Source organism: Sciurus vulgaris, assembly GCF_902686455.1.
Source record: "Sciurus vulgaris genome assembly, chromosome: 1".
NCBI lineage: Eukaryota > Metazoa > Chordata > Mammalia > Rodentia > Sciuridae > Sciurus > Sciurus vulgaris.
The window spans coordinates 14,970,650-14,998,355 of NC_136461.1; the positions used below are offsets into that span (position 1 = coordinate 14,970,650).

General features: G+C 61.7%; 1 protein-coding gene across 12 annotated transcripts in view; it reads right to left on the reverse strand.

Annotated features, from left to right (window-relative positions):
• Window positions 1-2,233: 2,233 nt before the first annotated feature.
• RAP1GAP (RAP1 GTPase activating protein) overlaps window positions 2,234-27,706 on the reverse strand; it is a 57,408-nt gene continuing 31,935 nt past the window's right edge. For 4 of the 12 annotated variants that reach the window (XR_013758158.1, XR_013758160.1, XR_013758161.1 and 1 more), the window contains 24 exons: window positions 26,846-26,933; window positions 20,987-21,022; window positions 20,010-20,057; window positions 19,229-19,267; window positions 18,606-18,791; window positions 16,188-16,291; window positions 15,844-15,922; window positions 15,529-15,582; window positions 14,491-14,574; window positions 14,243-14,343; window positions 13,983-14,112; window positions 12,868-13,023; window positions 12,398-12,469; window positions 11,754-11,840; window positions 11,277-11,414; window positions 9,566-9,697; window positions 7,242-7,319; window positions 6,262-6,371; window positions 5,251-5,364; window positions 3,904-4,027; window positions 3,221-3,323; window positions 2,815-2,949; window positions 2,598-2,634; window positions 2,243-2,345 (listed from right to left, as the gene is read on the reverse strand). Coding sequence is in view for 5 of the 12 variants with exons in the window: in XM_079106564.1 (XP_078962690.1) it covers window positions 2,626-2,634; window positions 2,815-2,918; window positions 3,221-3,323; window positions 3,904-4,027; window positions 5,251-5,364; window positions 6,262-6,371; window positions 7,242-7,319; window positions 9,566-9,697; window positions 11,277-11,414; window positions 11,754-11,840; window positions 12,398-12,469; window positions 12,868-13,023; window positions 13,983-14,112; window positions 14,243-14,343; window positions 14,491-14,574; window positions 15,529-15,582; window positions 15,844-15,922; window positions 16,188-16,291; window positions 18,606-18,791; window positions 19,229-19,267; window positions 20,010-20,057; window positions 20,987-21,022; window positions 26,846-26,933 (2,176 nt within the window). In the remaining 7 variants the exon portion in view is untranslated. Of the gene's footprint in view, window positions 2,346-2,597; window positions 2,635-2,814; window positions 2,950-3,220; window positions 3,324-3,903; window positions 4,028-5,250; window positions 5,365-6,261; window positions 6,372-7,241; window positions 7,320-9,565; window positions 9,698-11,276; window positions 11,415-11,753; window positions 11,841-12,397; window positions 12,470-12,867; window positions 13,024-13,982; window positions 14,113-14,242; window positions 14,344-14,490; window positions 14,575-15,528; window positions 15,583-15,843; window positions 15,923-16,187; window positions 16,292-18,605; window positions 18,792-19,228; window positions 19,268-20,009; window positions 20,058-20,986; window positions 21,023-23,232; window positions 23,461-26,845; window positions 26,934-27,706 lie in introns of those variants that run through there. The other 8 variants (XM_079106565.1, XM_079106567.1, XM_079106564.1 and 5 more) reach the window with 7 other exon arrangements.

Genomic DNA, 27,706 nt, shown 5'->3' on the forward strand with positions numbered 1-27,706 from the left:
AGGAAAAAGGCCAAGGCAGCACCAGGGTCCCAGGGGACTTGAGATCAGCAGGAGGCTGAGCTGGGAGCGGGCAGGTTAGGAGGGGACCACCAAGCCCAAGCAGCCGGGAGCCAAACCCAGCTGGGCGAGGTTGGGGTTGGGTGTGAGTCACAGCCCCTGGGTGGCCCGAGGCATCTGGGAGTCATGGAAGGGCCCCGTCGGGAAAGGATGGCACTCCCAGAGAGCCCCCAGGTTACCCTCAGCATCATCCTGGGGAGGAGGAGGCGGACCAGGAGGGGAGTGACTGAAAGTCAGGGAGGCCAGCATGGCGCCCCGCCTGGCTCTGCTCAGTGCCCACCCCGAGTCCTGCACCTGCCAACCCACCAGTGACACCTGCTCTTGCACTTGCCGTGGGACCCCAGGGAAGTCCCCTTTTGCCGGCCCCACACCAGGCTGCACCCCTGGAGCCTCCCTGGTTCCTCCGCACAGGGCTCTTTTCCAGACCTTGTGCCTCCGGGCAACTTCCAGCCCGCCCACAGTGCTCCCGGCCACTGTCCCCTCTAGCCCTGTGCCTCTCCCCCTCCTCTGACCTGCCCAGTCAGACTCCAGTGGCACTTACGGCTGCATTTCATGGCTCCCCGTCACCCTTGGCATAGGCTCTGGTCCCTGGCCTGGCATTCAAGGCCACTTGGCCTCTGCCCTCATCCCTGCCCATGCCCTGGTCCCCTCCATTGCCACCTTTGTGCCCTTCCCGGTTCCAGGTGCACGCTGCCCTCAGATCACACGCGCAGCTCCCTCCACGGGACCCGCTCCCCACACCGTCCCCCTTTCTTCTAGGTCCCAACCTGTGAGCACCTGCGGCAGGGACTTTGACCACTCACCCGCTCCCGCCCCGACTGTCCTGGTTAGCTATCCCTTGGTGCCCCCTGGTGGCCCCAAAAGGGAGCTCCTTAGGCTTTCCTGGGTCGGGAAAGGAGGCAGTCTTTAACTGAGCACCTGCTGTGTGCCAGGCGATTGTGAGCGCCAGCTCGTGGGCTCCTCAACCGGCCCTGGGTGGGGGACTTGGGGCTCCTCTGTTCCAGAAGCGAAAACGGCTCACAGAAGCCACGTTTCTCAAGACTACCCATCGAAGCAGAGATGGAACCAGGACTCAAACCTGGGTCTGCTCTACGCCAAAGCAACGTCCCTCCTGCCTTGGTGGAGGGGCGCGGGAGGAAGCTGGTGGCCACAGACTCTCTGGTTCGGTCTCAGAGGAGTCCCTGGCCAGCAGCTCTGACGGGGACAGGTCTACCCCTTCCACCTCGGAAACGCTGGGCATCTGCTTTGCTGTCAGCTGGGCAGGGTCACACAAAGCCAGGCCAACTCCAGGTACAATAGCGATAAATAGAATTTATTTTGTACAACTGTCACTGACATACACACAGCCACTGGGGCTTCCAAGGTGGGTGGTGGGCCGGAGGCTGGCCTTTGGCGTGGCACCTAAAAGTGTGGACAGACACACAAGGACAGGGACTCACAGCAGCTGTGCCTGGCTGACCCCTCTGCAGCAGTGGGTGGGGTGGCAAGGCCTGCAGTGCCAGGCCAGCCGAGACCCCTCAGCCTTAGGTGCCCGGGAGCGCAGGGCGGTGGGGTTAAGCTGGGTGCTGCCGGAGAAACCAGGTGCCCCCGCCAGAGGGGCCCCTCGTCCGTCACGTGTAGGCAGTGGACAGGGCATCGGCAGATCTGTGGTCAGGCGGAGGGTCCAGGAGAGGCAACGGGCACGGCCAGCTCCCTGCCGTTAGCCCACCTGGGTCTCAGGGACCTCGAGAAGCAGGTAGTGTGATGGAGGCCTCCGGGGGCCGAGTCCCCTTCTGGGGCAGGGGTGTGGAGCCGTCTTTAGTGACCTCCGAGATAATCGTGTCCATTTGCAGCAGATGCCCAGAGAAGATGGTGACCTGCCCAGCATCACACAAACCCCCACAGAAGCCAGGACCTCCGCCCAGTGCCCACTCCACACCTGGCATCCTGCCGCCTCCCTGGGTACTGGGTGCCCTGATGTCTCCCAACTTCCTCTCCCACCTTGCTCCCATGAGTCCAGAGGGGCACCCAGGGGGTGGTGAAGACTGAGGGGGACAAGCCAGACCTACAGTCCTGCTCCACCGACCAATCCCTGCCCGAGCCCAGACCCCCGGCCTGGGGACGGGGCGATGCCAGCAGCTTCCCCACGCCCAGGTCTGGGTGGCTCTGCCCTGCAGAGACAGCCCAGCGGGTGGGTCAAGGGGAGGGCCGGGAGGCAGGGGCAGCTCCAGGGCCCAGTGGCCTTGAGGGCAGAGGTCCCAGCTGCCGGGTTGACACAGAATCTTCACCTTGTGCTTCTGTGGCTTCATCTGCAGGGAAAAGGGGGACGGAGACATCATGACACAGAGTCCCCGGCTCTGGGTCTCCCGCTCCCCTGGGACTCCCAGGCCTCCCCCACCCGGCCGTGCCCAGCTCCTTCTGGCTCCACCGGAGGCAAGTGGCCTCCCAGCCTAGTGCAGAGACGGGGACCGAGGCGGAGGAGCCAGCCAGCCAGAGGCCCCACTGAGAGCTGGCTCTCACCCAGAGACCCCTGTCCCCCACCAGGCGGGAGCCCCGCTGACCTGCTCAGCTGCACCTCCTGGGGGGCGGCTAACAGCCCTGCACTCGACACAGCCAGCCGCGGAGAGGGAGAGGCAGGTGGCAGCGCAGACGTCACAGGGCAGGAGACACGGGAGGCAGAAGTCACGGGCTGTGCCAGGATGGGTGGGCCCAACCCTCCGTCCCCTGGAGCCCCTCCCCAACTAGTCCCCTCTCAGGCACGACCCCAGGGCCTCCTACCAGCTGTGGCAGGTGCTGCTCAGATGCTTCCAGCTGGATCTTGATCTCGGGACATGCAGGGTCCCCCGACTTGCCGGCGTCTGGGTGGGGTGACCGCGAGGGGCCTGGGAAGGGGGGCAGGAGGGAGCCACCTCACTGGCCACGGGGAGGCACCAGGGAGACGGGCATGGGTGGGCAGTCGGCACTGGTGCTGCCCAATACTGCCAAGTCCCTCCCTTGGGGACCCCCACCCCTAACTCGCCCCCCACCGTCCTCGGAGGCCTTCCGGGGCGACCAGCCTCCAATCTGCCTTGTGCCCATGTTGAGTGGTCGCACCACACGCCCACCACCTGGGGCGTGAGAATAGGCCCACCTTGTTCTCCACCCGCGCCCGGAGCGACCCTGCCCAGGCTGCCCGGCCTGGTACCTGGGGAGCTGCCCCCGCTGGCAGTGCTGACGCTGTCTTCCAGCCACGTGCTGTAGAGGAACGAGTCCCGCTTGTGAGGCGTCCCTGAGGACGAGACGCTGTCCTGGGGACACAGGGAGCGAGGTCAGCCCATTGGCAAGAATGACAGGGAGCTGGGGAGGGGCCCGTGAGACCACAGCGGGCACAGCCAGGTCAGGCTGGGCTGGGCCACTATGGCCATCCTCCTCTGCTGGCCGGCCACTGGCTTATGTCAAGAAGCAGCCCTGCCCTCAGGGGGCCAGGCCACGTGTCCCCACAGAGGGACCCTGTGCTGCCAGGTGCCGGCTAAAGGCCAGCGGGAGGAACCAGGAAAGGGCTGGCGGCAGCCGGGGGTCTGCAGCCGGAAGCAGGGCTGCCTGCCTGCTGGCACGGAGAGGGGCGAGGCCCAGGCAGAACTGGTGGTACCGAGGCCTGGCGGTGGGCGGCCCGCAGCCGTAAGAGGTGAGACGAGAAGGAGCGGCAGCGAGACCAGGCCGACGGCACAGAGGAGCCACGCGGGTGGCAGCCGGGGGGTTCGCACCGCCCTGCTGAGCTGGGCCCCCTGATCCCGCCTCGGCCACAGCCAGGCTGGTGCTCCTGCCCACAGCACCTGCAGGGTCCCCTCCCGCCCCTCCTTTGGTGCAGAGGACCCGGGGGCGCCTCACCAGGCCCGTGTCCTCCCCGTCCACGCCCTCTGTCTCCTCCACCACGCTGGCAAAGCTGCTGGCGCTGGACGAGGAGCGGGAGAAGTCCTTCAGGGCCTCCGCGCGCTGGGCCGTGGCCTCCGCTCTGCACAGATGTTCCCCGTTAGCCGCGTCTGGCGGGGCAGCTGGTCCCCCGGCCCCCTCGCCCTCCCCACCAGCGAGGCCCAGCCCGGAGCCTGCCAGGCACCTCCGTGGCCTCCAGGGGCACTCCTGGGCCCCTGGCCTCCTGGGACCCCAGTGCAGCCCCAGATGTCCTTCCTAGTGAGAGACGCTGACCAGGCCCTCGGCTCACCACGGCCCCGCAGCCCACTCCTGGCTCGGGGTTCAGTGGCCACCGGTCACGCAGAGCAGGCTGCGGCGCAGGCACTGGGCCGAGCATGGCCACAGGTTCCCTCAGCGGTCATGACGAGCCCCCTCGTCCAGCTGAGACGCCCTGAGAGCGCGTGGCTTGGGTGGGGCAGGGGTCCGGGCCCGGCCACCCACGGCCTCCTCCTGACCCTCGCCGCATGTTTCATGCTCAGGGTCTTCATGTTCAGGCTGGGGTCTCATGCCTTTTCTCAGGTCCCCAAAGAGAACCCGACTCCCAGACTCGCCCACTGTGGGTCTGGCCTGCCCAGCCTGGTCCCTTTCTGTTGGCCTGCTGGCTCCTGCCGACTCCTCTTGAGCCACCAGAGCCCAGCCCAGAGGGGCTCAGCCAGCACAGGCATGGAGCAGCCCTCTGGCCTCCCTGCTCCATGCACCACCACCGTCAGGAAAATCTTCTAAAGGCTCCTTGTCACACGCGGGGTATGACTCAATGCTATTACACAAGCTCAGCCCCTGTGCACCTCTCTGGCCTCTTTCCCGCCACCCAGCACAGCCCCTCACTTATTTGGCTCAAACTGCATACTGCTCTTCCTCCCAGACATTGAGCATGCCTCAGGGCCTTTGCACTTGCTGGGTTCCTTGCCTGAAACCCTCTTCTCTCTGTCAATTCGGAAGTGACCCCTTGGACATGTCTTCCCTGAAGACCCACTGAGGACACTACAACCCCAGCCATTCTTTGTCATGTGCCTTCTGCTTTAACTGTCTCCTGTCACCACTATCTGGAAATGACTTATTATGTGAGAAGATCAGCAGGTCCCAGGTGGGGACTGTATGTACGGTTCACAGGCATTTCAGCCTTGGGCAGGAACCTGGTGTGTGCAGGGTGCCCAGGCCTCCCTGGTGCCTGGTGGCAGTGTCAGGGTGCTGGGCCGGCCTGGGCCCGGGGCAGGAAAAGGCTGAGCTGCCACTTGCAGGCCCGGCTTGGCGTGCCCAGAGTCCCACCTGTTCTTGGTCGTGGGCATCTCTGGGGAGCTCTGGGTGGAAGAGTTCTCCGACTTGGGCTCCTGCGAGGCATGCCCGCTGTCCGGGGTCTTCTGGCCAGCTGGAGGGCTCTCCCTGCAGGGCACACGGGGGCAGCGGGGGGACTCAGCGCCAGGCCTGGCACTGGGGTAGAATGAGGCCCAGGCCGTGAGGGGGGTCAAGAGCACCTGCTGGCTCGCCCCACTGCCTTCCAGGGCCCCAGGGCAGTCCCTGTGCCAGCAACCCCGGGCACCTCCCAAGTCCTCCTCTACAGGGGAGGGGGCCCGAGGTCCGAGACAGATAGGGAAACTGGGGCCGAGAGATTGAAAGGGACCTGCCCAGACACGTCCAGCTAGAACCCAGCAGTGCCAACTCCTGAACCCAGGATTCACCGCATTCTGAACTTCGGTGGCAGTGAGGACAGAGTTGGCTCTGCCTGGCATGCGCTTGCTGCCCTAACCCCTGCCTCACACGCCGGGCACCGAACCTGCACCGAACAGCAGCCCCATGCTGTTGGCTGTTTTCTTATCCCAGTTTTTCAGATTAGGATAATGAAGCTCAGAGAAGTACAGTGAGTCGCCCAAGGTCACACAGCCCCAGTAGTGGAAACAGGGTTTGTGCCAGAGACTGTTCTCTGCTTTCCTGGGGCAGCTCCGTGGCTGAGACCCCCGCCCACCTGCATCCTGCCTGGGACCAGCACGAACCCCTCACGCCCAGTCGGCAGTGGGGGAGCATACGGGTGCTGGCCCAGGCCCGCCTCCAACCCTGGCCCCGGGCCGGCAGAGGGACCCGGGCAAGCCCGGAGCCTCGGACTGTAGCGTCTTGATCTGCGGGGCGTGGGCCTCCGGGGAGCCCGCAGAGCTGCCGAGTGCGGGGGGCTGTCACCGGCTGGACAAGAGGCAGCGGTGGCCACTCCCTCCCGCCTGCTGCTGTCCACCAAGCTGGGGTCAGCACGGGCCAGGGGGACGGACGGGCGCAGTGCCCGCCGCCCACCTCTTCTCCTGCACCTCCTGGATGTTCTCGATCCCAATGGCGCTGCTGCGGCGGGAACCGAATGGGCCGGACTTCTTCCTTGTGGGGCTCTTCCCGGGGACAATCAGCGACTGTGGGGAGAGGCCCCGACTCAGTGCCCACCTGCCCGGGGAGCCCAGGGCCCCCCGCTCCCCCTTAGGCCCTGCTGCCCACCCCATCGCCCTGAAGCAGAGGTAATGAGCAAAAAAGGGAGAAGACGTGCGTTCAGAGGCAGCCCTCTAGTGTACAGATGGGGAAACCGGCCCAGAGAGGGCCAGGGCCTCTCTGAGGCCACACAGCAGGGATCGTGGTCCAGCAGAAGGGCAAGGACCTACGGGGCTGGGGCAGCCATGCTGGGCAGGGAGGAGAGAAGGCCAGGTCATGAGAATGGCTACCCATCCTGCCCCCTGGGCTTCATGGGACCTGCAGCGTGAGGGCGGTGATGACAATGAGGGAGCAGCCCAAGCCCTGCCCCAGGCCAGCCCTGCCTTCCTGGAACCTTGGAACTGCCTGGGAGAGGCTCTGGCCCAGCAGTTGAAAGACCCCATTTGCACACACTGGGACTGGCGGGAGGCACAGAGGGCAGAAGCCCCAGGGCAGCTCACGGTGGGGAGGAGGGAGGACCGCGCTCCATGCAGAACCAGCGATCTTGGGGGAGATATTGGGGGACGTGCATCTGGGCAGAGGGGCTCCGGGTACCAGACACTAGCAGGGACCGGACCAGGGCCCCAGGGGCCAGGGCAGAGCCAGAAGCCCCTGGCAAGGGCCACTGGCTCTGACCCAGGTGCCAGGCCCCAAAGTAGGTGTTGAGTGCCATCAGGGCTGCTGGCGCCCAGTCCTGCACGCCCTTGGGCCTGTCACGGGGAAGGGGGCAACGTCCCCAATATGGCCTCCGTCCTGAGAGTGAGCAGCGGGCAGCGCGTGCAGGCAGCCTCCAGAGCCGGCGGCCCCCGGACGACAACCTCCTCCACGGTTCCTATGCCTATGGCACTGCCCCGGCGTCCGAATCTACTCGCGCCTTTCCCAGGAATAAGCAATGACTGGCAAGCGGCAGAGGGCGGGGCAGAGACAGTGGGGACAGAGCAGAGAGGAGAGCGAGCGGGAATTGCAGAGAAGGGAAGGCAGGAGGAGGACGAGAGACAGTTATGCAGAGATGGGGCACAGGAGGGGGCGGAGACAGCAGGGCGGGAAGGGGAGGGAAGAGGAGGAAACAGGGGCAAGAGAAGGAAGAGGCAGGGAGGCAGGGAGGCCAGGGAGGGAGACCGAGGGAGCAGGAAAGAGGGGGGAGAGGGGAGGAAAAAGGGCAGGGAGAAAGTGGAGGAAGAGGAAGTAACATGAAGAGAAGAGAGTTGCGCAAAAACAAAAACAGAAATGGGTCTGGTTACTGCCATGGTGGGTGCCGCTGGCCTGTCCCTGTCCCCAGGGTCCCTCGGAGGCCACCCACAAGAGGCTGGGCCACTCCAATAGGGAGGAAGGGAGTGGCTGGAGCACCTGGGTTGGGGGAGGTCGGGCCAGTTCCTCAGATGATGGGGGCTTGGTGACTCCTGGGCGGCAGAGGCCTTGCCCTGCTCCCCAGCTAGATCAGACCACAGGACAGGTGTGGGGTGTGCCCCCGCCACGTGACACAGCCTTGAAGCACTGAGCACAGGGCTTGGCATGCAGGAGACAGTCAGCAGGTGAAGGGTGGATGGACAGATGGCTGAATGGAAGGAGGGGTGGGTGGGTGGAGGGATGGGTGGGTAGGTGGGTGGAAGATGGATGGGTGGATGAATGGGTGGGTGGATGAGTGAATGAATGGATGGGTAAATGGAGGGACGGGTAGATGGATGGATGCACAGGTGGATGCTTAAGTGGGTGTATGGGTGGGTGGGTAAAAGGATATGTAGATAGATGAATACTTGGGTGGATGGGTGGATGAATAGATAGGTGGATGGGTAGATGGGTAGATGGATGGATGGATGGATGGATGGATGGATGGATGGATGGATGGATGGATGGATGAATGGATGGATGGGTGGATGGGTGGATGGGTGGATGGGTGGATGGATGGATGGATGGATGGGTGGATGGATGGATGGATGGGTGGATGGATGGATGGATGGGTAGGTGGGTGGTTGGATGGTTAGACAGATAGGTGAATAAATGGACAGATGGGCGATGGATGGATGGATGGATGGATGGATGGATGGATGGGCGAGTGGATGGATGGATGGATGGGTGGATGGGTGGATGGATGGATGGATGGATGGGTGGATGGATGGATGGATGGGTGGATGGATGGATGGATGGGTAGGTGGGTGGTTGGATGGTTAGACAGATAGGTGAATAAATGGACAGATGGGCGATGGATGGATGGATGGATGGATGGATGGATGGATGGATGGGCGAGTGGATGGGTGTGTGGCTGGTGAGCAGTGAGTGCAGTGTCCCAGGAGGCCAGTAGGTGGCGCAAAGCAGCTGGGCCTCCAGGCAGGCCTGTCTCTCCTGCCCGCCCAGCATTCCCTGGAGTGAGGGGCCAGCTCCCGCAGGGCCTGGCGGACAGTCAGCTACTACACAGGAGGGCTCACTCAGGAGAATTCACACAGAGGCTTGGTTCCTGACACACAATAGGTAGCCACAGCCACAGAGGCCCAGGCTGCTGCAACACACAGTAGGAGGTGCCACAGAGGAATGCCCACAGAGCAGTTGGCTTCCTGACACACAGTAGGTGTTCACTGGTATTCTAGGCTTAGTACACATCATATGCTCACACAACAGCCCAGGTCCTAACACAACAGGTGCTCACACACCAGCCCGGGATGGGGCTGGCCACACAGTAGGTGCTCACACGAACTCAGGACCAGGCCCACAGTAGGTGCTCACAGGGTGCATGTCCACACAGCAGCGGAGGTCCTGACACACAGTGGGTGCCCACAGCCTGACACACATTAGGTGCTCCCAGAAACCCCAGGCTTGACAGTAGGTGCCCACACAGCAGCCCAGTTCCCAGCACACAACAGACAGTAGGTACTCAATAAGGATGGGACACAGAGGCTGCCCAGGAGTTGACCTGCAGAAAGTCACACCTGAATAAATAAAGGGCCAAAGAGCTGGGGGAGGGGTGCACGCTCTTGGCACCCATGTCCTGGCAGGAGCACTTGACCCCCGTGGAAAGCAGTCGTTAGACCAAGTCCAGAGCCCGGGGTGGGCACATGGACAGCAGGGCAATGGAGAGAGGTGGGCAGACTTCAGGAGGTAGGGGGCACTGAGGGCCCTGGGAGGGGCAGGGGACAGCAGGGACACTCACTATTCCAGCAGCCTTGGCCAGGTCAGGGTTGTTGGGGGCAAAGCTCCCACTGTGGCTGGTGGACACTGTGTTGGGCTTCTTGTTGCTTAGTCCCATGGCATCCATGGACTGGCTGCGGCTCCGGATGACCCGCTGTGAAGGTGAGGGTGGGGTGGAGGTGGCACACGGGAGGCCCAGCTTCGAGTCCCTCCCTATCAATACCACTCTGGGTGACCCTGGAAGTCCCATCCTCTTGTGAGCTCTGGGTTTCCCAAGAGGCAGGTACACAGAGTGCCTAAAGGTAATTCGGGCCTGGCTCTGTCACCAGCTTGCTGGGCAGCCTTGGGCAAGCCACACTACCTCTCTGAGCCACATCCTGTGTGCTGGGTCTCGTGCAGTTGGAAGAACAGCAGAAGATACTGAGTCATAATGAAATGTGCATGGAACCCTCTAGAAACCTGTCTCTTGCATTTGGGTGGGGGGGTCTCTGATCTCCCTTTCCCTACCTCCCTCCCTTTTTCCAGCACTCTACACTGAGTGCTTGCTGTGAGACCAGGTGCTTTACATTCACCCTGCCACTCAGTTCGCCCTACAGGGTGTTACATATCATCATGCCCATTTCACAGGTAATGAAATAGGAAGAGGTGAGCCTAGAACCCATCTGCAAATCCTGTGCCCTTGACTGTGGACTCTGCAACCTCTGAGAAATTCCCTGACCTAATCTAGGTCTGGCACCTACTGGATGTGAGGCCATTGGCCACTGGAATACTTATCAAAGAAACCACTCCACACCCTTGCGCACCCACCATTTCCTGTCTATAGCAGACAGAGGCAGGGTTCTCTCCAAGCCTCTTTCTTCAGCACCTTCTGGGTGACTGGGCTAATCCCTGTATACAAACCCACAGCTCCAACTTTTCGGCCTGCCTTGGAGTAAGGGTAAAGGGCAAACTGCCCTGGCTGGGCACCTGGAGGATGGACAGTCCTCTGTGGGTAGAGGAGAAAGGAGCAGAGAGGCCACTGCCTGGGGTGAGTCCAGGCCCCTCCAAGGGGAAGAGAACCTCCTGCCTCCTCTGCTTCTCACTTTGGACAGTCACGCTGAGGCAGAGGGGTCAGGCTTGTGCATTTTGCTTTTTAACTTACGTTGTGCTAACCTGACCACTTTACAAATAACTGCAGCTGTACGAGGTGGTTGTTATCCCATCACCCAACCCCACGGATGAAGAAGCCGAGGCTCAGAAAGTGCCCGAGCTGGTAAGGGGCAGAGCGGGGATCTGAACCCAGGGAGTCGGTGCTCTCAACACTGAGCCACGTCAGGGATGGCCACAGTAGGTTGCACGGGTCAGGTCCCTCTTCCATGATTCTTGGTTTAGGAAGCCCTCCTAGGACCTGTAGTTCCCTCCCTGGGTCAAGACAGGTCTCTTCTCTGCTTGCTGACCTGGCAGCTACTCAAGGGCCTCCGACCTTCAGCAGAATTCCCAAAAGGGCTGTGCCCCCAAGCCCAGGTCTCACCTCCTCCCCAGGTCACCGTCCCACCTCACACTCCTCCCAGCCTGGTACCACCTGCGGCACAGCGCACCTCCAAGCTCACCCGGACGCTAGGTGCCCGGGCCACGCCCCCAGGGGGAGCCGGCTCCAGCCCCGCCCCCGGCCCGCCCACACCATGGCCACGCCCACCGCCCTTCCTCGCCACGCCCTGCGCCCGCTCCCCGCGCAGGCTACCCGGACCCTCCACCTTGAAAGACTCGAAGAAGCCGCCCCCGCCGCCGCCGTTCTCCATCTTGTCCTCGTCGCCGCCGAGGCCCATCATGGACTGGCTGTGGATGTGGAGCTCCTCGTAGAGCGTCTCTAGCAGGGCGGCGCGGGTCCGCTCCTGGGGCCAGGCATCGGGGAGCCCCCAGTGACCAGCCCGTCCCACAGTTCCAAGCCACCTTCTCCGAGTGAGGCGGGCGCCGGGAGGTCCTGGGCCCCGGAGCCGGCTGGCTCCCTCCTTCCCTCCGCAGGTCGGGCAGCCCCAGCGCCCGCCTGGCCCGGCCCGGCCCCCTCTTCCTCCACCGAGCGCTCTGCCAGACCCACAGAGCGCTGCCCTCCCGCTTGCCCTCCCTCACCCACGCCCTGTAAACTCGTCCCCCCCAGGTCGCCCCCAAGGCCAGGGTCTGAAATTCTAGACTAGAAAAGGGAAGAAGGGGCTCAGCCGAGAGCCCGTCCTCACCTCCAGTTTGGCAAACTTCTCGGCCTTGTAGCACGCATATTCAGCATTGATCAGCTTTGTCAGCAAAAATTCCTGGAACTCAGGCCCCTGGGAGCCCCCAGTGTGGAGGAGATGGAAAAGGGAGAGGGGGTGTCAAATGAACGAGGGGCGGGCTGAGCCCCCGAGGCAGGGGCCCAGCTTCTGCTCTGTGCCATGGCTGGGGACCTGGGGTCACCCTCCTTACTGCTAGAAGGGCATCTCCTTGGCTTGGTCCCCAGCCCAGGCACTGTGAGGGCCACCTACCCCCTGGGGAGAGCAATTTCCACAAGTTTTAGGGTCTGGGGTAACCTAGGACTGAAGCCAAGGCCTGAATTGTGGCTTCCGAAAGGTCCCAGAGACATGTGCCCCCTTCCCAGATATTTTAGAGGAAAGAAGATTGAACTGTCAGAAAGAGCAGGAATGAGGAAAGGCCAGTCTGCTGTGAGAAATGGCAGTCATGTCCTTTACTCCATGACCTTGGGGAAGAGACCCAATTCTTATCAAGGTCAAGACAAACACCAGGTCCCAGCTGCAGGGCTAGGGTGCCCCAGCTGCCCTGGCTTCAGGACCTCATGAGGCAGAACCTGGGCCCCCCAAGACCCTCCCATTCAATCCTCCTCTCTCACCTTCCTAAACACTGCAGGGTCCGGGAGGGGGGGACCAAAGAAGGGCACATCATCCCTCGCAGTGACGGAGACCTGGTGGAAAGGGCAGCTGTCCTTGTGGCCGTGGGGGCCTGTCCTACCCCACACCAGCAGAAGTCCCTACTTCCCTCCCCGCCCTGCCCCTGGGTGCGGGAGGCTGTGATGGCTGAGTGGATAAATCCCTTTCACTACATTTCAGCTCCTCCATCCTTTGCCCTGAATTCCAGGGGCAGGGCTGGCCAGGGGACCTCAGATCATCAGAGATGGTGAGACAGAGGAGGCTAAAGGAGACAGAGGACTGGACAGCAGGCCAGGAGGCAGGGTGAAGGGCATGGTGGGGGTCCTCCCTAGCCCTGCTTTCAGTGGCAAGAACAGAGACTCAGGCATCCCAGTGGGGCTAAGTTTGGCAGGGGCCCTTGCTAGCACCCCTGGAGAGCTCTGAGACCACCCACCTTATAGAGGGGGCCATCGGGGCCGCCACCCTCAGCCTGCACCACCACGTAGGCGTGCAGGAAGTTGGATGCAATCATGTCGGGCACAAAGGGTGTGTTCTCATCCTGGAAGACCACGGCCACGATGTCGTTCCCGATGTGCCGCTTCCGCTGCAACTGAACACAGGGCCACAGGACTTCACAGCCTGGCCGTGGTGGGCTGGGGTGCCCAGAGGGGTGTGGGAAGGTTCGGGGTAGGCAGAGAGCACATCTCAGGACTTGCTTCCCCCCGCAAAAAAAATGTGTTGAAAACTTGTCGTAGAGTTACTTTAGTTCCCTTGGAAACCTGTGACAGATGAGAAACTCGAGGCCAAGAGAGAAGTGATTGTAAGGACCTGCATGAGCTTGGGACCTGGATTCAAATCCAGGTCTCCTGGTTTCAAATCCAGGTCTCCTGGTTTCCAGGCCTGACCTCTCAACCCTCCTCCTATCTAAATGGCCCCAAATGTGACCCCTCATTCAATAAACCAGTTCTACTCAGTGTGTGTTCATGTTACTAAGAAGAACAGATGATCTTATGAAAAAGCCACGAGAACAGGGAAAATTATTCCCATTTTTCCCACAGTACCCCTGTAGCACCCTGGGCTGGGGACATGGGTAAAGCAGATGGCCCTAAGGAAGCTCAGGTCAAGGCAGCACATGCTTTAGTTCAGTTCCTGGAACATGCCCTGCACCTCGAGTCCAGGACTCTGCAGAAGCTGTGCTGGAATGTTCTGCCTCCTTTCAGCTCCTTTGTGCCTATTTTGAAAGTTCTTCCTTACTCCTGTATCTGCCCAATATCAGTGCCCCATAATGCCCTTCACTCCTCACAGAAGTCCTGGTCACCTTTTCTGGCTCCTGCTGGGTACAGAACCTGTCCACATGAGCCTCCACCCTCACCTACAAGGCCAGTGCCATTACTATCCCCACTTCACAGACTGAAGCAGAGGCTTTCCCAGGGCCCTTGGTTGGGGGGACTGGATCATTTCCATGCCTGTGTCCCAGGGCCCAGCCCGAGTCTAGTGTAGTAGACGCTGAACGGACTGTTGGGGGGCAAGGCTGGACAGTGAAAGGCAGGGGGATGGTGCCCAGGCTACCTGCTGGGTGTCCCCTTCTGTGTAGGGCAGCTTGGTGGACACGTGAAACATGATCTCCTTGTTGCGGAAGTTGCAGTACACAGACTCGGTCCCCGTCTGCCCGTGGGTCACGTCCAGGCCTCCTCGGAACCTGCCCCGGGGCCCCCCAGGCCACGGCTCAGTCTCAGTCCCCGACGGGCCTCCATGGGGCCAGGCCGGGGGCTCCCTCCCTGCCCAGGGGCGCGGTCAGTCAGCTGTGCTTGTCCCACCCCAGGACTCACCCCTTGAAGTCCTGCAGTTTGACCTTCTGGCCCAGAAACTCCAGGAATTCCACAAAGGCCGGGCTTTCCTCGTTGGTACTGAAGAGCTCTTCTTCTGAGGTCTGGGACCACAAGGGGCCACCGTCACAGAGCCGGAGCGCCTGAGCTGCCCCTCCCCCAGCCCCACTCACTCCGGGGGAGACGGTCCCCGCCAAGGTCTGGGTGCCGGACGGAGGGCAGTGGGGTGGGGGCAGGCGGGAGGTGCGCACCTGCCCAAGCTTCTGATAAATGACTCCGAACTTGAAGTTATTGCTGATGACATGCTCGTCAAAGGTGACGATGAGCCGGGAGGCCTGCAGGGGTGAGGGGGACAGTGGTGACAGATCGCACTTACAGGCAAGCACCCTGGGCGAGCGCCACGCCAGGCACTGCGTGTAACCCCCACAGCAAGCCCAGGGACCCTCAGGCCACTGGGCTTCAGAGGGCTCTGGCAGCACGCCCCGGCTCAGCTCGGCCCACAAGGTCGCCTGCACTCCTGGGCTCTGCCAGGAGCCCCCGCTCCGCTCCGGAACACCCACTCGCTCCCTGGGTCCCCTGCAAACCCGCCTCAGCCTTCTAGAACAGTCACGTCCCCCCGGCTTGCTGCGGGCCCGGGCAGGGCTCCTCCTCACCTGGCCTCAGTTCCCCTTCCACAGCCAAGAGCTGGGACCTCACTTCTAGGGCCCCTTCTGAGGACACCATTCCTAGACCACGATACCCCTCAGGGACCTCATCCTCCTCCACAAGGGCTCACAGGTCTTCAAGGCCCACCTCCTCCAGGAAGCCCCCCTGGCTAGTTGAAAACGGAAGCCTCTGTCCCTGACCCCACATGGCCATAGCACCTGGGACTAGCAGGCAGCACTGGCGGGGAGCAGCAGCTGCTATGGAGGGTGTCTGTGTTACTCTCTTGCCCCAGTGGGGTCAGAAGTCAAGGCCAGTGGAAAGGAGACTCATCCCAGGGTAGTCTGGAGCACCAGCTGCCCTTAGGAGGGTCCCCAGACAGCACTGAGACTTTTCAGACATGAGTGAGACCTGCCGCCAAAGCAACTCTGGAATTCAAATGAGGGCTTCCTTATCTGCTGTGCATCTTTAGGTAAGACACAGACATCTCTGTGCTTCCTCTTCTACAAACTGTGGACTTTGCAGAGAAGACACCAGGATTGTGAGAGGACTTGAGGGAAACAGCCAGCACACCGCAGGTCCCCAGTAAACACTCAGCTCCAATGGCCCACCCGCCCTCAGTGACCAGGGCCCAGGTCCAGTCATACCTTGGGGTACAGCACGGGGTAGAATCGATCCACATTGACATCTTCGCACACCAGCTGCAGGAGGCAACAAGGGAGGGGCGTGAGGCGTGGGCCAGGCAGCCAGGAAAGGGGCCTCCTGGGCCTCACTGGCCAGGTCTGGGCGGACAACAGCAGGAAGGAGAAGGGGGCTGTTCTGGGAACAGCCAAGGCTGAGGCAGGACCAGGGGCTCGCGGCTCTTCAGAACTGGACTTGGGAACTGGGGTCCCCTGATATCTGAGCTCTGCGTCCCCGGGGCAGGGGTCCAGTCACGGGAAGCCTGGGCGCAGAGTCCTTACCTTTGCCATCTGGACCACATTAGGGAACTCAGTGAGGCAGGAGATGGGGATGACATCGTGGTACGTCCGGCACTTGGTCCTGGGAGGAGAAAGCCCGTGGAGAAGGGCTGGGCGGTGGGAAGGGAGGGGGAGCCCTCTGCCCTCCTCACCGAGACGGGAGAGGACAGACTCAGGGACGACCACAGTGAGGACGACACCAGGCCCAGCTGGGGCACTAGCCTGCTGTGTGACCTCAAGCAAATCCTGCCCTCTCTGGGCCTCAATTAGAAGAGTAGATAAAATGAGAAGGTCTTTGTAGACCCCAACCCTTCCTGCCGTCTCAGAATCCCTTACATTGTCCTCACCTGAGCAGCAACCGGAGGTGCTCTTGATCCCCGATGACATCATACTTGAGTGAGAAGACCAGGTGGCCAAGGGCAGTGTCCAGTGAGTAGTAATTGAAATGCTCCTGTGGTAGAAGGTGGGCAGGGGAGTGGGTGAGGCTGAGCTGAGGGTTTCTGGAAACCAGAAAGCCAACCTGCTCCCAGGTGGGGTCCTCACCAAGCAGCAAGTGTGGTCCACAGCAGACTCTGCATCAGACCTGTCACTTACCAGCTGGGTCACCTCACCTCTACGCCTCACCTTCCTACATATAAAACGGGAGTGACGCCACCTACCTGGTCAGGTGGTAGGGACTGAAAGACAAACTACCTGCACAGACGCGGGGTTCGGTGAGCATCTATGGTGACCTTTGCTCCCTGGCTCCCCATCAAAGTCAGGACCACGTACTGTCTCCCAACCCTCGCCCTTCTTGGGGAGGCACATAGTAGGTGCTCAGTAAGAAAAGCCAGTTAGCATCAGCAAGGCCCTGGTTCAAGCCCCACCACTAAAAAAGAGCCGACTAGCCGACTGCCGGACCTGTAGCTCTGCCCCTGCCAGGACCCACGGGAAACAGGAAGTGAAGCATCTCACAACACACACGGCAGCGGACCAGGTGGTCCCATCCTCCTTCCTCCTGGAAAGGGATCGAGCTGGGGAAGACACCCTAGAGGGCATGAGGGGTGGCTGCTTCAGGGGTGACACCCACACGGGAGCTGGCTGGCAGCTCCCAGTGGAAAAGTCCGGAAACCAAGTGCTGCGAGCGTGGCCAGGTGCCATCCCAGCCCGGGGTGGAGCCAGCCCCAGCCACGCCCACCCTGGGATCAACCTGGAAGTAAATCCTGTTTGAACATGAACTCTGGTGTTCAGAAGCCTGGCGGAGAAGCGGAGGCAGGGAATTTGCCCCTCAGAGCTGCAGTTCTGGGGCACTCTGAGTGGACCTGGGGTGGGGGATCCACCCAGCACTGCCTGGGCTCCGAACAGCAGAAACCCCCAACTGCTTAGCACCATCCACCGGGGAGGGGCAGGCACCTACAAGGAAGGCCTGACCCTAACCCTAACCCTAACCCTAAGCCCAGAGGAGCCCACAGGATACAGCAAAAGATGGCCTCAGGGGCCCAGGCCAGCGGTGTCCACAGTCACCTCTCCTCCCTCTCCCAGAAGGCAGTGCCCAAACACCTGGCTGCTTCCTGAGGCACTCCGTCTGCGGTGGGAAAGGGCCCTGCCTCTCCCTGCCAGTGAAGACCTAACCCCAGTCCTTAGGCCCCTCCTGCCTCTTCACAGCCTGCTACGCTCAAGGCCGCGTCTCATCAACTCCTTTGGGAAACTGTCTGAGTGCCAGCTGTGTGCTCTTCCCCGGATCCTGCCTCTGCCAGGCCAGGCGGAGAGCCGTGGCCACCTGGGGTGCAGTTCTCTCCACCCACAGGCTCAGTGGAAGGCAGAATCCCTCTGGGCTCTGCATCTGTCCCCAGGTGATGGCTCCTGAGCCTACCTGCTGGGTGGACCCACCTCCAAACCAGACAGTGAGCACCAGAGCTTCACAGGATCAGGCCAGTGCCCTGGGCCCAGGCTGAGGTCACACAGCTTCTCAAACCCCCAAGAGCCACCCCCTCCTCCCAGGGCTGGGGGCGAAGGGGGGAACAGACGGACCACACACGCATGCGCACACACACACACACGCACGGCTAGGAGCCTGATCCTCTGACAGTGCATCTTAATGGAGGTCAGCCAGAGCAGGCTCAGCGCTCGGCTCAGTGACTGTGACCTTGACCCAGTCACTTCACCTCTCTGAGTTTCAGTTTCCTCTTCTGTAAAAACAGGATAATCTTGATCTCACACAGGGATGAGGAAGCGGTGATAACAGCTAAGGTTCACTGCATGTTTACGACGCGACGGGCATGGCCGTACCGGGGAATGAACCCAGGGCCCTCTACTACAGAGCTCCTCCCCGGGGCCCGAGTCTGCTGTTTGTTGCTTTCTGCAAGGTACTGAGAGCAGCGCCAGGCACACAGCTGGAGCTCATTACTTGCTCACTGATGAGTGCTTACTTCGTTCCAGATGCCATTCAAACCACCTTACGAGCATCCTCTGTTAAAAGCCTCACAACGCCTCCTGAGGTGGGTGTCATTACCCCGTTTTTACGGAGGGAGTCTGAGGCACGCAGCAGTGAAGCAGCGTGGCCATGCCTAGGTGGGAGGTCGGAGCCAGGCCCAGCCCCAGCAGCCGCTCCTGCTCACCGCCAGGTCATCCTTTGCCTTTGGCAATAAATGCTTGTTGCATGGATGAGCGAATCCACACGCACGCGCTCTGAGACTGTCACCCAGCCCCAGCCCAAAGGCCCTCCCTCCCTGAGGACGGACTGTGCCAACCCCAGCCAGACCCCAACGCCCCAGCTGGCTGCCCACCTTGCCGAGAAAGTGCTTCCGGTAGACGCGGGCTGTGGGGTTGTACTCCAGCTTCACCTTGGTGGTGGGGGACGGCACTGGCTCTGTCTCAGGGATGCTGGTGATGTCGTGGTTGGTGCCCTCGATCCAATAGCCCCCAAACTGGGGCAGCAGGATGAGGGGGAAGGGCCCTTCTCGCCCCAGGACCTGCAGAGGGACCCGGCTGAGAGCCACGTACAGCACCCCCCAGGACACCCTCCCAACCCATTCGGGCCACTCCTGCCACGGAAGCTATGGAACAGCCCAGAGCCCTGCGGACCCCAGGGTCCCCTCCGCCCCTCTAGGCACCTGCTCCAGCCCTTTCCCTCCCAGACCCGACAGCACCAAGCCCTATGTCCAGGGCTCAGAGGAGGGAGTGGGAACAGGGAGGAGAGCTGGGCACATGGCCTTGACCCGGGAGGTAGAAACGCTAGCGCAGAAGGCCGACAGGCTCAAACAGGCTCCAAAGTCTTGGGCCTGTACACTGAGCACCCCCAGCAAAGCCTGCAGCCAGGCTCCTGGGAGGGAGGACCAGGGTGTCCAGCACCCTGCACACTGGCCTCCCTGGGCTTGGTGAGGGTGGCTTGGGTGGTCCAGCCAGGTACCTCGTGGACGCTTGGGTAGGGAATGTAGTCCTCTTCTGTCTGCAAAAGACAAGCAGCCAGAGGCACCGATGGGTGGTATCCCCACCCTCCTCACCCCCCAGGCCCCCTGGGACCATGGCTTCGCCACCGCAGCTAAGGGCAGGGCAGTGCCTTGCCCTGGGCTGACCCTATAAGGCCAGACCAGAGTCAGGCCAGGCTGAGTGCTGGGTCTTCCGGGCTTGTTCTGCCTCTCCGGAGGAGAACTCTGGCCACCGGGAGGACCTACAGGACACCTTGCCTGTTTTTGGTGCAGCCAGTCAGGGTGGGGCCCAAAGACTGGCATGCCAAGCTCCCAGGTGACCTGACGCTGCTGCTCTGAGCACCATACTCGAGAGCCCTGGCCCTTACTGCCCTGGCCCTGCTTAGTTCTGGGCCCACGCCCCCAAGTCCAGCTGTGTCTTCTAGGGCTGTGCGGTCTTCCAGGGTCCATGGGTCCCAAATCACCAAAAGCCACAAGCCTCTCCTGGGTGCAGGTCTTCCATGGCTGCCAGTGGTACAGGTTTCAGGGAAGAACCATTTTGGGCTGCTGCCGAGGTGGGGCAGCCTGGCCAGGCAGCAGTGCGGGTGGGCAGGGAGGTCTCCAGGGCTCTGAGCTCTTGGGGCAGGCCAGGACACCCTGCTCACCCAGGGCCCAGCACAAAGCACACAGTAAGACCCCTTCACAACAGGGTGGCTGTGGCTGCACTTGGAGCCCCTCCCCCACCCACGGGGGTCTGCTCCAGAACCATGCTGGTCCACCTACTTTGAGGGGTGGCGGGAAGGAGCATCGTTGTTCGTCCATCCTGCTTCCCTGAAAGAAAAGGCAGTACATCCTTACACTCCGCCCCACGCCTGCTGCCAGGCGCCCTTCCTAGGGAAGGCTCACGTGGCCGGGAAGCCCTAGGAGAGCCCTGGACAGTGGGAGCCGGACAGGTACTCCCAGGGTAGGTGCAGCTCATGCCTAGGCAGCGGCAGGGAGGGGCTGGGGCCTCAGTTCAGGAATGCACGTGCTGCGGGGGTGGGGGCAGGGGTGGCGGGCGTGTGTGGGCGTGGGGAGGGGGCTCCTGCATCATCGCAGATCCGGGGAGCCGGGAGCGGGGAGGGGGTGGAGACGGAAGACTACGGGAGGCAGAGAAACAGGGGGGCAGGGAAGACAGGGCTGTGGAGGGTGGGCTGACATCAGGGAAGGCTCCTGGGTTTCTGTGAGCCACCCCAAAGCCACCACCCTCCCACCCACCTCCCCCAACACACGTCCACACAAAACACAGACAAGGGCCTGGAAGAGCAGGACTGGGGTGGAAGGTGGCCAGGGTGAGGCGGAGGCAGGGCCGCACCCCAGGCTGCTGGGAGCACCACCAGTGCCCACTCTGGCTGGCGGGCACCCTGGCATCTGTCCCCTCCTTCATTCTGCCTGGTGTGCAGCAGAGCCTGTGATGCCTCTTGAGGGGTGAGGGTGAGCTGAGCTGATGCCAGCCCGGCTGGGGACCTACGCAGGGACAGGAGCTGGGAGTCCGAATGGAACCCGGTAAGAGAAGAGGTGGGCACTACCGTCCCCTCTTCTACTGGACCCACAGACAGAGGCTCTGGACAAAAACTGCCGCCATCGTCTCCTGGCATGGTCTGTGGAAGTCTCCTGGCCTGTCCTCAGAAAGACGGAGGGCTGGAAATACTGAAAGGGCCCCCACTTCTAGCCCGGCCAGCCCTGCGGCGCCCCAGATCGGCGTCTGCAGCCATCCTCACCTGCATCTTTTCAATCATCTCAAACAGATCTGTGTTCTGCAACAGAGACGGAGAGCCAGGTCAGTCTGAGGTGGCCCAGCGGATCGTGGAGCCCTGCAGAGTCTCTACCCACGCCAACCCTCCAGATCCCCTCAATTCTGACCCACCACCAAGGTGCGCGGCAGCAAGAGGGGATGAAGCAGGCACGTGTGGGGGGCCTGTGGCACAGGGCTGGGCCAAAGGAGGCAAGCCCACAGCCCAGGTCCTGGGTGCCGGGCAGCCCTCCCCACTCAGTCCTCTTCCCTGGGGGAGGAGGCTGCCACCCCTGGGGAGAGATAGATCTCCTCCGTGCCACTGTAAGGTTGGCAGTGCCAGGACAGGCAGATGGAACCCTGTAAGAGCCCCTAGTCCCAGCCCAGGTGGAATGAGAAAGAAGGTCCGTGCTTCCATCTCCCAGGAAGAGGCCCGTTAACCCAGGCCACAGCCACTGCTCAGACAACCCACGGTCCCCCCAACAGAACAGGGTAGGGGCTGTGCCAGAGAGGATGCTGAGGTGCCCGATGGCCTGACACCTGAGTCTGCTGGCGCCCTCTCATGCCCGAGCCAGCCTGTCCTGAGGATATCAGGGCACTCGCAGGGTTAATCCAGCATCTGCCCACTGCTTGGCAGCATGGGCCTCCCTGCGCTAACTCCCAGGAACCTTCCTGGAAGGCAGCAAGGATGCTGAGTGGTGGCTGGGGCGGGAGCGGGGGCGGGGCTGGGAAGCCCCCAGAGGCCAGGGATGGTGCCCTTCCCCCAGCCCTCCCAAGGCTCAACAGTTCCTGCTGCCCAGTGGGGGCACTGCCTGAGCTCTTGCACATGTGCTATGGGGTTGTAGAGCAGGAAACGTGCGTGCACACGCACACACACGTACATATTCATGGTGTCTATGTACAGTGATGCTTAGACCCAGAGCCCTATGTGAACACACAAATACACATACTGGCATCCTGAGTTACACAACAGCACACTCATTTACACACACACATACACACACAAAGTCCATGGACCACAAGAGATACACAGACAAATGCAAACCTGCACGTGTGCAGTTCTGCACTCCAGTAACTGCACGTGACACAACACGAACACCACAAAAGCACCCTCCTGTCTGAGACCAAGACAGACTGACATGCACTCTGGGGGACAGCTGGTTGGAGACACAGAGCCCCCATTTCCCATCAGGTCACACACACACACACTGTGTGACAGACACAGCAGACCCCATCCCACAATGGACATGAGAATTCTGGCAAAGGAGGCTGCACAGGACAACTTCGGGTCATTAATCCCCATGGTGGGGACACAGCCCTGCATCACCCACCCACCCAAGCAACCTCCCTCTCCCCATGCATGTACACACACACACACACACACACTCACACACACACACTGCCCTTGTGAAGTCGTGACACAAACAGCCCACGTGCATCCTCTGAAGCCTGCCCACAGAACAAGACATCTTCTGAAGTCCATCTCACGAGTCCCCAGGAGACCCACCTCATGGTCACAGATAGCCACACCCAAGACCTCTGAGTGGAGAAGAGAAGATTCCATAGGCAGTAACCGCTGATACCAGACACGCCTATCGACCCCACACACTGTGGGACAGCGACACTGGCATCTAGGCAGTCAGACAACCTCCCACGCCCCTGCGGTCCCAGCAGTGGGGGGCACTTTAATGACCCCCAGGGGCCCCACTCAGGGTGACCCAACAGGCCAGAACAATGAAATGCAGCGCCTTGCATTACCGAGCGAGAATCACTCACATAAACACTGACACATGGTACTGTCACCCTGAGTGTACACACAGCAACAAGTGACACCCACAGTTACGGGGCACAGGCAGCAGCAGACGCCCTGACACAAGGCAAGGGAGGGCTGGGGGTGAGGTGGCCCAGATGGGGGCATCCCTACCTCACCACAAAGTTACACTGTGACATTAGGATCCCCAAACCTGGCAGGGCAGTCATAAAGTTGTCCCGATGGTAGCACTCACACGCAGCGCCACTGTACCCCAGAGTCACAGTGCCACACGTGGGTTCCGGGGGCAGCAAGAGCCCAGGGCCCCAGACCCCAGGACAGGGGTGCGCCCTTGGCCGCCGTGGCCGCTGTCAGCCCAGAAGTAACACACCCGCCCCGCCTCGGGCGCAGCTGCCGCGCTCCTGAGAAGTCGGGCTGACACCGCCGGGATCCCCCTCGGCCGGGCCGTCCCGCCGGGTCCTCACCTGCCAGCCGGCCCCAACCGGCAGCGAACCCCTCCGCGGACGGCCTTGGGGCGCTGGGGGCCGCGGCTGCGCCATCCCGAGCCCGGCCCGGCCCGGCCCCCGGTTCGCCCGCGCTTCGGCTGGCCCGGCCGGCTCCGGCCCGCGCGTCCCGGCCCGGCCGCGCCAAGCTCCGCGCTCCGGGCTCCCGCGGCGGCGGAGCTGCCTGCGCTGGGCTCGCCCGGGCCGGGCCCGGAGGGGGCGGGGCGCCAGGTACCGGCAGCGCGGGCCGGGGCGGGGCTGCGGCGGCCCGGGGCGGGGACACAGAGGCCCCGCCCCCGGTGCGGCCGGGCCGGGGCCGCATTCACTGCGCCTGCGCTCTCTGGGTGGCGCGCTGGAAGCTTGCAGCGAGTCGGGCTCCCTGGGGCACCCGCCTTCTCTGTCTTCCCAGGGTCTGGGTACCCCTCTTCGGGGCCTCATGACCAGCATCTTTGGACAGGCTGTGAAGCCGGGCAGGAGGGCAGGAGAGGGTCCTTGGAGACAGGACTTTTCGTGAGCACTTACTTAATGCTGGGCCCTTTGCTTGTCTCCCCGTCTCGCCATAATTCAGTTTCAAATGCCATTCCCATTATACAGATGAGAAAAGTGATTCCAAGAGGTGAAATAGCTTGCCCAGGACTACACAGCTCGGAAGGGGCCCGGAGCTGCTGTTTAGGGCTCTTCCCTCTTCTCCACACCTCTTCCCCAGTCTGACAGTGACTGACTGGCCTGTATGCACTCTTCCCAAAGCCCTAGCTGTCCCCTGCCACAGTGCCTGGGGTGGTATGGAGGAAAGGGTTCAAGCTCTGGCCTTGCTGCAACTTGCTACGCGGTGTGAGACCCTGCCACCTCTCGGTGCCTCAGTTCAACCATCTATAAATATAAAACCTCTCCAGGCCTTCCCAGATGACCCTGTGGTGTGTCCCGGCATGGCACAGCCACTGTAGAGCATCCTGGCCTTGCAAACCCCTCCTCAGACAGATGTTGGGAAAGTAGCAAATGCTTCCTGTGTTGTGGCCAAGTCAAAACCAGCTGCTTGGGTGCTGCAGGGGCAGAGCTACCCAGCAGCCCAGAGCCAGACCTCTCTGCAGCTTCCCAGAAGAGCCGCCAGAAGCTGCCCACCCCCTCCACCCCCCAGGCCAAGAGCTCCTGGAAAGAAGGCAAAGTGCTCTCTCTTCCCCCACCCCAGACCTGGCCCGGGGTCAGCTTTGAGCCCAAAAGCCGGCAGGAACTCTGAGATGCGTGTTCCAGGCACAGAGTAGCTTTGGTTTTAATAATTAACAGCAGCAAATATTGATTTACACAACCACTTCCAGGCCTGCACACTTCCGGGCACCCTCGGAATGCAGCCAGAGGAGCTTCCATTCCCAGACTGGCCCTGGGGGAGGCGAGGCCTGCGGCATCACCAGAGATGTCTGTGTGCCCAGTGGACCGGGGGGCTGTGCGTGCACACAGGCGGCTACCCGGATGTGAGTGTGCTACTCTGTGGGGCACAGTGAGTGTGTAGGAATGCATGGGTGTGTGTGTGTGTGTTTGTACACGCGCACAACCTGTGTCTGTGTCTGGCTTCGTCTGTCACTGTGCCCCTGTACCTAGATGTAAGCAGGCAGATTTCCTGTGGAGGGCAGGAGGGTCCTGGGTAGTTCACTGTCTCTTCAAGTGTGACTTCCCAAAAAGAAGGCAGTGTCCCTTCTCGGCGTCTGTCCAGCCCTGGGAAGGCTGCCAATGGTCCAGCTTCCTAATTTCCCCCTAGGCGTTTTCACAGATTGCCCACGGCACGAAGGACCTGCCAGGTACCATGCAGACGAGGAAAGGAGCCAGGGAGGGGCTCAGACTGGTTCCATTCATGTTATAAACGTGCCCAGATTCAGGGACACTAGGGGAGAAATGGAGAATGTGTCCCAGGCCTGTGTTCCCTAGTCTGCTGCTGGCTTGTCGTGGATCCAGATAAGTCACTCGACCTTTCTGAGACTGGTTCCCTCCCCTGTCAAAGGAAGATGATCCCCAGACTGGGCTTGATTCTGGGGTAGGGATGGGGTGACTTGGAGCCCACTGTCTGGGCTGTGCTGGTACAAACAGAGGCTGCCAATCTGACTGGGCAGAGGCCAGGAGGCCTGCTGAGGGGAGCCTGTGCCCCACTAATGTGAGAAGCCCAACCCCAGGCTGTCTGCGAGGAGGGACCCAGGCAATGGGCTGCTCCAATCCACCTTCTCAGTCAGGGCGATGGAGGCCCCGCGGGGGCAGCTAAGGTCCAGGGCATGCGACCATTGATGAGAACCCAGGCCTCTTCCTGGAGAGGCGCCGGAGACTCATTCATGAACCACCTGCTCCTGTGAGTGGCTGCCATTGAGTCCCTCCTTTCCTGCCAAGCCCCAGAATCCACATGGGCCAGTCTTGGGCTGCTGCCCAGGCAGAGAAAGCAAGAGAGGGTCTTAAGAAGCCCGATCTGCTACTGCTCGCACCTTTACCTGGGACCCCCATGCAGGTGGTGGTTCCACACAGGGACACCACTCCTTGGCCATCTGCCCTCCCATCCTAGGAGAGGTGCCTGGCCTTCACTGCAGGCCAGTGCTATTGGGAAGGAGCTCCGTCAATCCTGCTTCTGCTGTCCTGGCCACGTGACCTTGGGAAGACCCCTTCATCTTCCTGAGCATCTGATCCTCCTCTGGAGCATGGCGGTCTGCCCACCAGCTGTGGAGGAAGGGACCAAGAGGCCTAACGTCCGCCGGCCGCGGTGGAAGCTGCAGGATGCGGAGCTGGGGCCTGCCCCCCACCCCGCCCCCGCACTGGAGAGCAGGAGCCCACCTCGTCCTGGCCCCACCACACCCAGCCTGCAGGGCTTCGGGCCAGTGACTTAACCTTTCTGACCCTCGATCCTGTCACCCGTGAGAGGGACTGTGCTAGCTGCGGTGCAGCACTAATGGCTGGAGAATGAGGCAAGACGCTCGGCTCTCAGCCAGCAGGGGGTAACCCCCAGTGAGTGCTAGTGGGTCTGGCTGGCACTTGACACCCTGCACAAGGCACTCGGCCATGTATCTCTTTACCAGAGCACAGTTCCTTGAGGGCAGGGCCCACGCTAGGTTGATTTCCGGTCCTTTGGGGCTGAGTCCAAGGTTTGACACTAATCAGGGGCTGGAAAACCTTAGGGATGACAATAAAGAGGAACAGCCTCATTTACAGGGCTCTTCTCCAGGCTGGGAGCGTGCCTGGGCTGCTCTGTGGGCACTGTGTCCTGCCGTCTGGTCCACAGGATGCACTGCCAGGCAGGCGTGTGCGCTACCACTCACCTGACCACAGGTGAGGACATGGGGTGGGTAGTTCACAACAAAGGTAAGAAGAAGCGCTGGCCAGCCAGCTCACTCCCGGCTGTTTGGGTAAATCCACCCTGAGCCACTCCCTCTGACACTTCTCGAGACCTGGGTTCAGCCTCGGGGACTGTACAGGCACTCGGGGGGTCAGGAATGTCAACCCTTTTGGTTAAACCCCAGCAGCGTCTACCCAAACATTTTATATCCGACCAACAGCCATTCTCTGTCATTTCCCAGCCCCCGCCAGCAGGGGACAGACCAGGGGCAGGAGGATGGAGGGGGGCATTTACCTTCGGGTAGAGTGAAGTAGTGTGGGAGGGAACTAAGTCCACTTGTGACAGGTCTAGTGCGAAGCGCTGGTTCTGCCCATCACTCCTCCTAGAAGAGAAGAAGAATCTGAGGTCAGGGAGGGCCCCAAGATGGGTGGTTTGGAACTCTGGGAGGAAGTCACCCTCAGAGCTGGGGGAGCTGAAGGGGGATAGATGTCATGGAGCAAGTGTCCTGGGCTTCCCAGGAGGAAGGTGGGGGGGGGGGCTTCCCGAGTAGGACTGTCAAGAGACTCTCCTTCCCAGAGATCAGAAGTGTGGGCAGTCTCTCCACCAGGCCTGCAGTCACAAGGCTGTCCACGGCCCATTCTGAAGAGGGCAGACTGGGGCAGGGGCAGTGAGGATTGCTGAAGAGGCTGAGGCTTCTGGGAAAAAAAAGGCACCCAAGCCTCCAGTCACCTGCCCTCATTCTTCAGGGAGACAGCCACCTTAGGGCCAAGAGGCCCGGGGCTCCTATACCAATGACAACAGCTGCCACTCACTGGGCCCACTGCATGCCAGTCCCTGTGCCAGGCCCTCCCTCCAGGCCTGAGGACACAGCTTCCTTGCCACACTGGTCTTCCCACTTTGCAGACGAAGACCCGGATGTGCCCAGAGTTCACACGGCTGGTCTGCACAGAGCTGGCATCTGTGTGAGTCTGTGTGACTTGTGTGACTCCAGCCACACCCACAGCCCCCTGCCCCCAACCCAGGAAAACAGCAGGTCTGGAGAGGGTGACCTCAGTGCCTTTCACCCTAGAAAGCCTGCTGAGGTCACCTTTGGGGTCAAGGGGAGGAAGTGCCCAGGGATTCCCAGGATCCAGGGAGCCTGGGGCCAGGAGAGCA